Source organism: Aethalodelphis obliquidens, unplaced genomic scaffold, assembly GCF_003676395.1.
Source record: "Aethalodelphis obliquidens isolate GAN/ISIS:26980383/991018 unplaced genomic scaffold, ASM367639v1 scaffold28, whole genome shotgun sequence".
Classification (NCBI taxonomy): Eukaryota; Metazoa; Chordata; class Mammalia; order Artiodactyla; family Delphinidae; genus Aethalodelphis; species Aethalodelphis obliquidens.
In genome coordinates this window covers 19,056,589-19,069,513 of record NW_020837972.1, presented here as the reverse complement: position 1 = coordinate 19,069,513, position 12,925 = coordinate 19,056,589, and the positions used below count along the sequence as shown (strand labels likewise).

Below are 12,925 nucleotides of genomic sequence, written 5' to 3'. Positions count from 1 at the left end.
TCCCGCCTCCCGCGTGCCCTGGGCGGTGTGTGTGTCCTGCGCCGTGTCATCCCAGGCTGCGGGCCCCCTTGGCAGGCGGGAAGGGGGCTGGCAGGGGAGGATGGCGTGGGGCTCCATCGTGGCCCCTGCTCACTGGCTCACGCGCCCCAGGTCGCGTCGGCTGGCCGCTCCCCGCGGTCCAGGTGGATTTTCCGGAAGGCCTCGACTGCTACAAGCACTTTGCCCAGGTTCTGCTGGAGGGGCAGGTAGGCGACAGCTCCCTCGGTCCCTTCCTTGGCACCTCGGGTGGGACGTGAGCCCCAGATCTCTCACCCCATCCTGTGGTCTCTCCCCAGGTCTTCCACAAGCTGGCCTCGTACAAGGGCTGTTTGCTGTCCAGCCCCAGCACGATGCTGAAGACGTGGGCCAGGTACAGTCTCTCCCGAGGGCGTCGGCTCGGCAGGTGGTGGTGGAGGGAGCTGAGACTAGTGTCCTGGGGCCGCCGTAACAGATCCCCAGCCACTGAGGGCCTTAGGACGACAGGAGTCTCTTCTCTCGTGGCACTCCCGGGGACTCGGGGTGAGGCTGTGGGTCCAGGAGCCCCTGCCAGCCAAGTTCTCCAGCCAGCACTTGGTTCTGAGCATCCGCTCTCTGCCAAGCACATCCTCGTGTTAGGGTCGAGCCATGACCCTGTCCCGTGGCACGTCCCAGGGCAGGGAGGTTCTCCCCAAACAGAACTAATACAAGTGGCAGGGGTGGCACAGCTACGAAGGGTCAAAGCAGGATGTGGAGGTGAGGCGGCGGGCGGGCGGACTCAGTCAGGAAAGGCTGACGGAGCAGCGTCAGGGGAGGCAGGGCTGCGAGCCGGGCGGGAGTCTGGAGGAAGGTTCCAGATGGACAGGCACCGTGTGTGGGAGCAGCCTGGGCGGGCGGGTCAGAGGCAAGTGGTGGGAGGCGATGGAGTCTGGATCCTTCCATCCGGCCAGCACCCCCGGCCTGCTGGAGGGAAGGGGACTTCCTGCAGTTCCTGGGCAGGCCTGGCAGTGGTACCAGCGTGTGGGCCTCGTGACGCCCCACGTCCTGCCTCCCCACCCGCAGGCTGCAGCCCAGGACAGAGAGCCTCCTGAGAGCCCTTGTTGCTGAGAAAGCCGACTGCCGAGACGCCTTGCTGGCTGCTTGGAGGAAGAACCCCAAATGTGAGTCTGACCAGGAAGGGTGCCCCGTGGCGAGGGCATCGCGGGGGGGACAGGGTGGGGCCACCGAGGGAACCCAGGCTTAGCAGGAGGGTGTGCCCTGCGGCAGGCGGGTGGGCACAGAGCTGCTCTGACCGTCCTCCCTCCCACCCCTGCAGACCTGCTGGCCGAGTACTGTGAGTGGATCCCGCAGGCCGTGCACGCCAACGTCGAGAAAGCCTGGCCGCCCACTGCTGACTGCTGACCTGGTGCCGGCCTGCAGGGCCGAGGACTAGCCTGCGGACCCAGGGGCCTGGCAGTGGCCGGTGTCCGCCATGGGCACCCTGACCCCAGACTGCGCCCAGCAGGCAGGTGGAGCCCCTGGACACCCGTGGTCGTCTTGGCTCGGTTCTCGGCCCAGCTCGCTGCCGCCCTGGGCAGTCCCGCGCGGGGTGGCTTTTGTAACTCTTTATTACAGGGTGGGTCATGGTTTCATCTCCCATGCTGGTCCTGCTTTAAACGTGCTCTGTGGACGACATTAGTCCCTTGTAGAGCAGCAGGCGATCACGGGCCCTTCCTCCGCTCCCTGTTCCCTGCGGGTGTGGTGCACCCTGCCCACAGCCAGCGAGGTCCGCCAGGGCTCCCGCCGGCTCCTGTGGAGTGGGCGTCCCCTCCCCGGAGTCAGCTCCCCGCTGGCTACGTTGCTGTAATAAACCTTGACTGTGACAACAGGTGTATACCGCGTCTCCTGAGTTCTTTGGGCCAACCCCTGAACATGGGGGTGGCCCGGGGACAGCCTGCACGTGCGCGTACACACACGTACGTGGAGACTAGTTTGGACGGATGCTCATGAGCGTGTTAGTGGTAATCCTGTGGCACGGTGAGCCTGTAGACGTTGATCATTTTTCTCATTTTTACCTAGGTATTTTTCCTGAATCAGTTTGTGTTAATATCAACACATAAATCCGCAATTTCCTGGTGGTCCGCTGCAGGGGACACGGGTTCGATCCCTGGTTGGGGAACTAAGTTCCTGCAAGCCGCGCAGCACAGCCAGAAAAGTAAAAAATAAACACAAATTCTGTAATATAAACACACACGTAAGACAAAACAACAGAGATACGTGTTTAATATTCCAAAACTATTCACTTTCTCCACAGCCTAGCTACTAACCCTACTGTTCCCCCAAACTAGGCGGTCTCCCCTACCCCACTCCCCCCGCGTTTAAGCCATCTGCAAGGTCTTGTTAGTCCACGTCCGGGATGTGTGCAGAAGCCCCTCGTGTTCCCCACTTCCCCTGCTGTGCGCTTCCAGCGAGCCTCCAGCAGCTGCCGCTTGGGCCACGGCAGGGGCTTCCTGGCGGGTCTCATGTCCACTCTTCCCGCCTATGGTGGACTCCACATGGCAGCCAGAGGGAGCTGTTTTAAAACCTAAGTAAATCACGTCATTCCCCTGCAACAGACCTTCCAGTGTCTTGAAAGATTCAACCCTCTCCTTCCCTCATTCATTAACCCTGCACAGGGCTTTTTTCTGTCCCCTCAATGCAGATTCCTCCCCCTACCCCGCTTCAACCTCAGGGCCTTTGCACCTGCCATTTCCCCTTTCTGCAGACAGGCCCCCCTGACACTTTATCTGCAGCAGCCTCCACGTCCTCCCCCTTTAGTCTCCATCTCATCACAATTACCGTATTCATAAAGCTCATTGCTACGTGCTTATTGCTAGTTACCTAGACTGGAATACTGAGGACAGGAGGGCTGAGAAACCTTGCCCGGGGTATCCAGGGATACAAGGGTACTTGACGCTACCTGAGCACACAGTAGGCGCTCGATGTGTCCACATTTCTTGGCACTAGGTGCTCAGGAGTTACGGAATGAATGGACAGTTGCAAAACCCTCCTTAAAAATCCAGTGTTTCCTAACTGCTTGATGACGTGAGTCACTAGGAGTGTTTGTTTAAAAACGCAGCCCACTGCTGACCTGAATCCGAATCTCCAGGGGAGAGGACACGGGCCTCTGTGATTGAGACCAAGGGCGTTTGACTAGCGCCGCCCTCTCCAACGGAGCTCCCTTAAGCCAGCTGATGCGGGGGCTTTGGGTCTCCTTCCCTGCTTTGCCTTCTGGTCGTGTGGCTGTGATCCAGAGGGGGAAAAAATTAATTCTAGGCGAAAAACATGGAGATGCCGGGGATTGAACCCGGGGCCTCATACATGCAAAGCATGCGCTCTACCACTGAGCTACATCCCCAGACCCGTGGAACCGTCTGCTGGAAGTGAGGATATAGGAAGTAGCGACTTCGCTCCTCCACGTCTCTTCCGTTCTGGTGGCTCAGCGCCTTCAGAGACGCAAGTAAGTCTTTCCCGTCCCAGGAAGCCCACCAACCAGGGGCGCGCGGCACTGCGCCCGTGGAGACCAGTGTTCGGAGTAGATGGGTGTAGCAGCCGAAGAATGGTGTTTCTTTATGGGTTTGGCGGGAGAACACCTATCGCGGCTCGTCCTCGTTAGTATAGTGGTGAGTATCCCCGCCTGTCACGCGGGAGACCGGGGTTCGATTCCCCGACGGGGAGGCTGCGTGATTGTTTTAACTCACTCCAACACACACACAAGATATTTGGGGCATCTTCTCCAAAATGATACGACTATGATAGACAGATATGCGTGGAAGCGTGTAAATTTGGTTTTCGGAATATGTCCATTTCCTCAAGAAGAGAGTGGAGGATGCTGTATACTCAGCCACGAGCACTATAGGCTCCCTTCTGTGTAAGAATAAATATACGTAGTGAGTATATTCGTATTTATGACCGGATTACAGCAACAACTAGAGCGAACTAGCTCCCATCATGCACCAGGCAGTATTCGTAAGCGCTTTACAGGTGTGCACCCACAATAAGCCTCGGAGGGGCTATTTTATCACATCAGACAGATGAAATGCAGGCACAGAGCGTGGATCCAGTAACTTGTCCGAGGTCACATGAATCAGTCTGGTCTAGACCCTGGTTACTTCCGGGCAGAAGGACTGGGATAAGGTGGGAGTGACTCTGCCTTTCCGTTCGGTAGTTTTCTGGACTGTTTGAATTTTATTTTATTTTATTTTCGCTCTCCTTCCCTTCCTTCCTTCATTTCTTCCTTACTCGATTTTTATCACATTGGTACACTTAGTTTTTCAAGAACTACTGCGCTTTTGTGAAAAGCAGCAGTAGGGTCCCCTGCTGTATTGCTCCTGAAGGAATTTAGGACATCCCGTTTTGGTGTACTGTTTCTTTTGAGCTGTCAGTACCTCACTGGTCTCCTTGCTGCCACTTGAGCCCCTCCTGTCCATTCTCCACACAGCAGTCAAGGGAGACTTTAAGAGGTAAATCATATCACTCACTCCCCAGCAGCTTTCCAACACAAGAGAAAGTACAAACCCTTCACCGTGGCTTTCAAGGCCGGCACGATCTGGTCTCTGCCCACCTCTTTGTCCTCGCCTCCTATCTTCTGTCCCCTCACCCTCTTCACCGCTTCCATGCTGACTTTCTTTCCATTCATATAACTAGCCGGACTCTGTTTCAGCCTCAGGGCCTTTGCATCAGCTGTTGCCTCTGTTCCAGAGGCTCTTCCCCCCGCGGGCTCTTCATTCTCCAAGTCTTCTCAGCACTCTCTCCTTCTCTTACTGCCCCATCCCAGGTGTTCCATCCCATCACTACCATTTATTTTGCTTCTTAGCATTGCTATTAAGACGAACTATTTTGTTACTGTATTTGTGACTGGGTTACAGGGTCATTAGGTGCTTAGCAAACGCTTATTAAATGACTTCACATCATGAAGGACGTCCACGCTTGTTCATCCTGTCCCAGACAACACTCCCCAGCCACCCATCTCCCAAAGGGCAGGGAAGCAGAGAGAGCCAACCTGGATGCCGACCTGTTGATTTCCTCATGCCTTGAAGCTGAGCAGTTGCCACAGGTGGGGTGGCCATGCTTGGAGGCCGGATCTCAGTCACTGCCCCAAGGAAAGCCCATACGGCCTCCCACATGCCCTGGCGTGGTCAGCATCCCTACCGTGCCTTGGGCTGCTCGGTGAGCTGCACCCAAGGGGAGACCTTGTTCAGTTGCACAGAGAAGGGAGCCTGAGAAAGCGGAGCTCTGAGCCAGGTAAGCTTCGTTCTTTCCTTAATTCAGCAAATATTTTTAAGCACCTATTAGGTGCCAGGCACTGTTGTCGGCCTTAAGCGATACAGCAGTGACAGAGGCTGATGAGTTCCCTGCCCGTCGTGGGTCTGTCATTCTAGCCGGGGGGGACAGATAATGGACAAGGAAAACAATACCTAAGCTAACAGTAAACAATAAAGGGCTGGGGTCGCGTAGGGAGGCGTGATCAGGGAAGGCTTCTCGGAGGCGGTGGCTTTGAAGGACGAGAAGGGGCGGGTACGGGCGAGCCTGGCAGGCATGCGTTCCCGCCGACCCTGGTTCCTCAGCAGCGGATCCCCAGATCGAGGACCCAGGGCCATTAGACGACGAGGAGGCCAGAAGCGGAGGTTAGCGGCAACAGTAGCCGAAATAGCTCAGTTGGGAGAGCGTTAGACTGAAGATCTAAAGGTCCCTGGTTCGATCCCGGGTTTCGGCAACTTAGTTTTTCTTCCCATGTGTCGGGGGAAAACAAAAAAGACAAAATGATTCTTTCAAGTGAATAAAGGGGTTTCATTTTCTTTGTTTAAAACATCTCCGAGCAGTATCGAAGGGAAGCCAGAGGGTATGGGAACCTCTTTACAACTCCCCAACTGGAAAAATCCGACAAGACCAAGAGTTCCTTAACTCCGTTTCTTTCACTTCATAGGCATTTAACCTCTGTTAGATGTCTGTTAGTTAATTTTTGCTGTTTATTAATTTTTGCTCTCTGAACCCTCACGGCTAAATCATGGACCAGGGAGGAAAAGTATTCTTTAAGATGGAATTAAATAAAGTGGGATTTTCCCTTCTTTTGTTTTGTAGGAAAAGATGAAATATTTAACCTTTTGGAACATGTGACTATTTAGGGAACGCTGAATGTACCTTTAAGAGGAGAGCCGAAAGGCGATTTACAGAGCTCGTCCTCGTTAGTATAGTGGTGAGTATCCCCGCCTGTCACGCGGGAGACCGGGGTTCGATTCCCCGACGGGGAGACGCGACCTCTTTTCGAGCTGTAGTACATTTTCTCATTTCTCTTCCAAACAAATAACTTTCATAAAAATTCATTATTCTTTGAAAGAATCAACCTGGCAGGCAAGCGAGGTTTGCACCGGCGGTTGTCTATCATCCGCTTGGTCTTAGTCACGGACGAGCGTCCTCCCGTCACATGGTTACAAGAAAGAAAAAAGGCAAAGTTCTCACGTTGAAGTGGAATTTTCCACTTTCTGCATGCCACAGCGCCGCTGTCAAGTGTTTGATTTATATAATGATCTCCCAGAATAAAACTGTCAACTCCTAAGGCCAGGAAATGCTCATTCGGCTGCAAATTTTTTTTTTTTTTTTTTGCAGCAAATATTTCGTCTTCTTATGTCTTGCACTGGCCCAGAGATTGGCCCTCAGAAAATGTCTATGGATTTGAGACAGGAGGTAGGGTGAGTCTAAACTGGACGGTTTTTTTGTCTTACTTCAGTTGCAGACTCAGCTTCCTGAACATGCCTATATCACCCTTCCCAGGCTCCTAGTCTTCATTCATTTATTTGTCTGTTCATTTATTTTTTTTCACATTAATTCCATACATATTTACTGAGTACTTATTATGCGCCAGGCACTGTTCAAGGCTCAGGGGATAGAGCAGGAAACAAAACAGGCAAGGCTCTGCCGTACTGAGCTTAGGACCAAGGCATGGACACAGACAATCAGCAAATTGTATAAAAACAGGTTCTGAGAGTGATAAATGCTATGGAGAAAAAACAAATCGAAGTGATGCAATAGCGAATGCATGGGATTCACAGGTCCCTTCTTTTTTTTTTTTTTTTACTTTTTTTTACATTAAAAAAAAGTCTTGGCCACACCGTGCAGCATGCAGGATCTTATTTCCCCGACCAGGGACCAAACCCTCAGCCCCTGCAGTAGAAGGGCAGAGTCTTAACCACTGGACCGCCAGGGACGGCCCCATAGGTCCCTTTAGAGAGGTGGCCAGGAAGGCCTTCCTGAGGACCCCGCCAATGAAAAGAAGCCAACCATGAGGAGATCTGGGGAACAGCTTTCCAGACAGCGGGAATGGCAAGTGCAAAGGCCCTGAGGTGCATAGCAGCCTGGTCGCCTGAGGAACAGCGAGGAGGCAGGTGTGGCTAGAGCGCCCATAGAGAGGAGCAGGAGCGTAAGGGAGGGACGTTATGGGGGTCAACAGAGGCCAGATCACCGAGGGCCTTAAAGGCCAGAGTTAGGAGCATGGATTTGATTCTAAGTTTTACACAGAAAGCAAACATAATCGGGTTTGTTTGGAGCAATCAGGGGCACCTGCTGAACTGACTACAAGCCCTCAGCTCGCTCCCGAACCACGTCCAAAATACCACCACTTATGTTGCCGTCCTTCTTCCATTCTGTGGCTAAGGTCGCTTGCTCTCATGGCTGCCCTCTGGAGCTAGAACAATAAGGAGAGAGGATGGCTTTCAACGGAGCCCCATTCTGCAGCTCACCCCATCGCCCTCCTGCTCCTTTCCTGTTTCACCCAAACAGTATCAGCAAAGCGTCAGTTCACACACGGGGTGAATATGAGAAGTAGTAGGTCTTCGCTGGAGTTCATATAATAACAGCATTTTTAATAATGGGAACTGGCATTTCAGAGCACGGGCCTCGTACCAGGCACTGTTCTACACCTTCTCTGTGTAACTCATTCAGTGGTCACAACCACCCTGTGAGGAAGTTACTATTCAAATCTCCATTTCACAGATGAGGCCCAGAGAGGTGAGGTAATGAAATCACAGCTGCTGGGTCCAGTGTGCCGGGCACCAGCTCATTTGGGACTTGACTATGAGGGGTTTCAGGTACGGGCAGGCTGTAAGGGAGATGATTAGTTAAAGACTGAGGTGGCAGTGTATTTTGGGGTGCGTTCTCCACATCATAGTAAAGTGACTCTATTTCTTGCCAGGAAATCTCAAGTGCTGGTGGAAAGAGGCGTAGCCTCAGTTTTCGGTGTTTCCTTGTCTCTCACCGAACCAGTGAGTGGCACCTTGATGACTTGAGGGACACTCCATAGCATTGTGACTTCTCTCCCCTTGGGGAGCACTCTGGAAAAGAGGTGCTAATTGACAGCTAAGGAATGGCTCTTTTCAGTGAGCTATCTCACGGAGATTCCTTCCTTCCTCAGCGTTTTAGTGGGGATGGATCTGTTTTTTTTTTTAGTTTGCTGGGTTTTTTTGAATATACCTTTTTTTAATTTAAGTGTTGCATTAGTTTCAAGTGTATATATGTATATATTCTTTTTCAGATTCTTTTCCACTGAGGGTTCATGTTGACATTCAGAGTTCTTTTTTTTTTTTTTTTTGTCTGAGTTAGGTGTTCCTTGTGGTGCGCGGGCTTCTCATTGCGGTGGCTTCTCTTGTGGCGGAGCATGGGCTCCAGGTGCGCAGGCTTCAGTAGTTGCGGCTCGCGGGCTCAGTAGTTGTGGCTCACAGGCTCAGTAGTTGTGGCTCACAGGCTCAGTAGTTGTGGCTCATGGGGCTCAGTAGTTGTGGCTCACAGGCTCAGCAGTTGTGGCTCACGGGCTCTAGAGCGTAGGCTCAGTAGTTGTAGCGTATGGGCTTAGTTGCTCTGCAGCATGTGGGAATCTTCCCAGACCAGGGCTCGAACCCGTGTTCCCTGCATCGGCAGCTGGATTCTCAACCACTGAGCCACCAGGGAAGTCCCAATAGTCAGAGTTCTTGTTGGAGAAAAAGAAAAAGAAAAATAAACGGTCTGCAAACCTCACAGTCACCAAAGGTTGGCATGGTTTTAAAGACCAGGAAACCGGAGATTTCTGGGTGGAGGTGCGATGCGGGCAATGTCCTTATTTATTGGAAAGAAACCCTTTTATTTTCTGTTCCTTCTCTTCTGTCTGTGAGGAGCAACATTCAAGAATAGGTCTGTCTCCCTTTGCTCCTTGGCTCCGGTATCAGCTGGAATTTCAGGGGCAGAGCTGTGAACGATGGGTCTAGTTGGGAAACAGAAAACGATTGATTTTAGTTTGCTTTAAACTTTAACACCCATTTAGGTATACAACATTTTAATTTAGGAAAAAAAAAATCTAAAGAATAGACTATAGCAGAGAATTTCAGAAAGCGGAGAGAAAGGGGAGGGGGATGTAGCTCAGCGGTAGAGCGCATGCTTTGCATGTATGAGGCCCCGGGTTCGATCCCCGGCATCTCCACTGTACCGTCCCTGATTTTTTATTTATTTATTTATTTTCCCTCAAATTTCTGCCCCTGTTCATCATACAGACACCATGGACTTGATTATAACGGGTATTACTCCTCCGGTCACTACTTGGAAGTGGGATTTTCACAATAGGTGGGATCTGCCCTTCTTGAAGTCCCTAACACTCCAAATGTAATTTTATTAGAAGAGGCAAAGGGAAGCAGTTACAAGAAACATGTAAAGGCAAAACCTGACACGATGACTGAAACCACGGAAAAAGTGAGAATGATCATTTAGGGAAGGTACCCAAGGCTTCCTGGCATTGTGACTGCAGTCAAAGGCCTGGAGGCCTGGCGACTCATTCCCGGCCATCAGACGGCAAGCGTGGGCGTCATTCAAAGGTCTGAGCGTCCGTGCGGGCCCTTGCCCTTCACTTGTGCTCTCAATGACTCCCTCTGAAAATGAAGCCATTTTCGGAGAGAGCCACCCAGAAGGAAACCAGCAGACACGGCAGGCGGGACCGTGCTTCCCGCTTCCTCAGCGACAGGCCACGTATGAACGCACGAATGGCTGTGGCGCACATACTGTTTAAACCTATGTTTATACACTGTACTTTATCATTAAAAATAAAAGCTATTTTATTAAAAGAAGGGGTCCTGTTGCACTCTGGGTTCGCTGGTTCTTTGCGGAAATAATGAATTCCTCGTCCATCAAATCCTGTCTCTCATTTGATTTGACCTCATGTTTTAAATCATAAAAACATCTCATCTTAGAGCTGGAGGGATCTGACTCTGCACAGTCTTCGTTTTTTGAGATGAAACAGATTCATGAAATGACTCCCAGTTAGGGAGTGGAGTACTGGTGACAGCTTCTCTTTGTAATGAACTTCCATGAAGGTTATTTCTCCCTAAATGTCAACAAGGTTTTAAGAGAACAAAACGTTGAGGTTATCTCTAAAGTTATCAGGCCTCACGTGAAATGAATCATATGATTCTGTTTTACTTTGTATCTTACGCTTAAATATTTCTAATAGCACAATGACAAGGAAAACACCATAAGGAAAAAAGAACAAGGTGTGCTGAGAAATGGAGCTTTCTAGAAAAGATGTCATAAATCTTTGAAAAAAATGTTTTCCAATGATTAGATTTGATTTTACAATTAAAAAAATCAAAATCCATTATATGAGGTACCAAAGGTAGTCACATTCTTGCGACTTCCCGGCGGTCTAGTGGTTAAGCCTCCGCGTTCCCACTGCAGGGGGACCCAGGTTAGATCCTGGTCTAATATCTAAAATTTAAAAACTAGCTAAATTCATAGAAACAGAAAGAATGATGGTTGCCAAGGGCTGGGGGTGAAGGGTTAGTGTTTAACGGGTACAGAGTTTCAGTCTTGCAAGATGAAAAGTGGAGATGGATGGCGGTGGTGGCTGCACGACAGGGTGAAAGTTGAAAGGTAGCAGAACTTGCCCCTGACGTTATTCTGAGCTACCAGCACTTGAAAAACAGCAAATGCAAAGCAAGGCTTTCACTGAACTCCCCTTCTCCGCCCAAAGACAGATCGTTCCAAAGGAACTCCATGGTCCTAGATCCCCTCCCCAGGAGTTTCACCAACCAGGGAAGATTGGCTCTTGACACAGGAGAGACTAAAAGTTGATACCAAACTGTGTCACAAGCTATCATATCTCTATCCATTCTTCTATTCTCCCAGTAAAAATCATTTACTCTCCCTTAAGAGGACTTTCCCTGTTAAGATGGTATTTAAGCCTAAATTCTAAAGTCACATCTTTGAGTGACACATTTTCCCTCCGGGGTATCTCCCATATATTCAAGACGTGTGCATGTTAATAAATTATTGTGCTTTGTTTTGTTTTGTTCCTCTTGTTAATCTGTCTTTCATTACAGGCATCTCAGCTAAGGACTCAGAAGGGTAAAAGGAAAATTATTTTTCCTCCCCTACAATATACTTAACACTGCTGAACTGTCCACTAAAAAATGGTTGAGATGATATATTCTGTGTGCGTTTTGCCACAATTTAAAGACAACAAATTAAAACACAAAACAAAGGCCCAATAAGTTAACTAACTTCTTAACGTTCCTATACTAGGCAAAATTGGGGACTGGAACTTTCTGACTGGGGGGGATGAAATGGGTTCTTTTGAAGCCGGAGCAGTTTGTTTTCTGCCACACAATGCAAATACACAAATGTAAGCAGGAAAAGGAACAGAGCCTCTAGGGCTGCTTCTTCTTCTTCTTTTTTTCCCCCTCTAAGGCGCAGATTCCCTTGACTTCCTTTTATGGTTATGTAACTGATGACAACACAAGGCAAACCTTTCCCATCCAGTTCTCCGATTTCACCCTTTCCCTTAGGAGGAAAATGTTTGCTGGTCGTTGTGCGAACATTCTCATGATGCTGAGTTAAGTCCCATACAAGGTTGTGTGACCTTCAGGAGAGCTGAATCCTTTGGGGGAAGGAGGAAAGGCAGGCGGACAAACAGGCACCAGTCCGACTCCCTGCAGCCCAACACCCAGGCCCTTTGTGAGCTCAGCTCATCACGTGCTCACGCCTGCCCACCAATCCCGCCTTGTTGCTGGGTCGCTGTCACGCTTCCATTGGTGCCAGCTCTGACGCAATCCCTTCTGGGGCGCCTGCAAAGGATGGGTCAGTGGATGAAGGAGCTGAAAATGGATCCAGTGACTCAAGCTGCTTCTAGCACGTTCTAGCACATTGCATTCCAGGTCCGGGGATTTTAGGAGCGCGACTTGATACCCGATTCCTGAATCCAAGTGGGACATTCAGACTTCGGGAGCCCTTCTCAGCAAATAGAAAAGCAGTTGTAACAAGAGCAACAAAAATCCCCTGTACAGCAGGGTTTATCAACCCAATGGATTACTGACATTGGGGACCGGGTAATTCTGTATTATGGGGGACCGTCTACTGAAGGATGTTTAGCAGCGTCCCTGGCCTTTATCACTGGGTGCTAGTGGCATTCCTCACCCCCAATACCACAGTATGACAACCACAAATGTCTCCTGGGAATTCCCTGGCAGTCCAGTGGTTAGGGCTCAGTGCTTTCACTGCTGTGGCCTGGGTTCAATCTCTGGTCAGGGAACTAAGATCCCGCGAGCGGAGAGGGGGCAAAAAAAAAAAAAAAAAAGTCTTCAGACATGGCCAGATGTCCACCGATGGGCCAAATCACTCGTGGTTGAGAACCACTGCTCGAGGTAAACAGCAGCCACCTGTCTTTGGGGCAGTCATTTTTCCCTCCCCTCCCCCTCACCTCAGTGCCCTTGGACAAATGTTTATTTCTATTGTGCTTCAACCGAACCCACAGTTAGACTTAAGTTAGGGACCGCAGAGGTGGTGCAGAGAATTTTTCTGCTAGAGACAACACAGTGTTCTCAGCTCGTAAGAATGTTGTTCTCTCTTTGGAGATAACCCCGGGCCCATTCCCCCCCACCCT

At 50.5% G+C, this 12,925-nt stretch overlaps 1 protein-coding gene, 1 long non-coding RNA gene and 5 other non-coding genes across 7 annotated transcripts in view; 6 read left to right on the top strand and 1 right to left on the bottom strand.

Annotated features, from left to right (window-relative positions):
- Nucleotides 1–1,888, top strand: part of DHX37 (DEAH-box helicase 37) — a 30,635-nt gene extending 28,747 nt beyond the window's left edge. Inside the window, exons 24-27 of the mRNA XM_027125111.1 lie at nt 151–245; nt 336–409; nt 1,078–1,175; nt 1,331–1,888. Coding sequence (XP_026980912.1) covers nt 151–245; nt 336–409; nt 1,078–1,175; nt 1,331–1,416 — 353 coding nt within the window. The 3' untranslated portion in view covers nt 1,417–1,888. The remainder of the gene's footprint in view (nt 1–150; nt 246–335; nt 410–1,077; nt 1,176–1,330) is intronic.
- A 1,431-nt stretch (nt 1,889–3,319) lies between these two features.
- On the bottom strand, nt 3,320–3,391 carry TRNAA-UGC (transfer RNA alanine (anticodon UGC)). Its single transcript has one exon. It is a non-coding gene; the product is annotated as a tRNA-Ala (tRNA).
- A 124-nt stretch (nt 3,392–3,515) lies between these two features.
- LOC113629973 (uncharacterized) lies at nt 3,516–10,106 on the top strand. The gene is made up of 3 exons (XR_003436771.1): nt 3,516–5,277; nt 6,115–6,229; nt 9,549–10,106. It is a non-coding gene; the product is annotated as an uncharacterized LOC113629973 (long non-coding RNA).
- Nucleotides 3,640–3,711, top strand: TRNAD-GUC (transfer RNA aspartic acid (anticodon GUC)). Its single transcript has one exon. It is a non-coding gene; the product is annotated as a tRNA-Asp (tRNA).
- Nucleotides 5,677–5,749, top strand: TRNAF-GAA (transfer RNA phenylalanine (anticodon GAA)). The gene has a single exon. It is a non-coding gene; the product is annotated as a tRNA-Phe (tRNA).
- On the top strand, nt 6,213–6,284 carry TRNAD-GUC (transfer RNA aspartic acid (anticodon GUC)). Its single transcript has one exon. It is a non-coding gene; the product is annotated as a tRNA-Asp (tRNA).
- On the top strand, nt 9,407–9,478 carry TRNAA-UGC (transfer RNA alanine (anticodon UGC)). Its single transcript has one exon. It is a non-coding gene; the product is annotated as a tRNA-Ala (tRNA).
- Nucleotides 10,107–12,925: the final 2,819 nt, after the last annotated feature.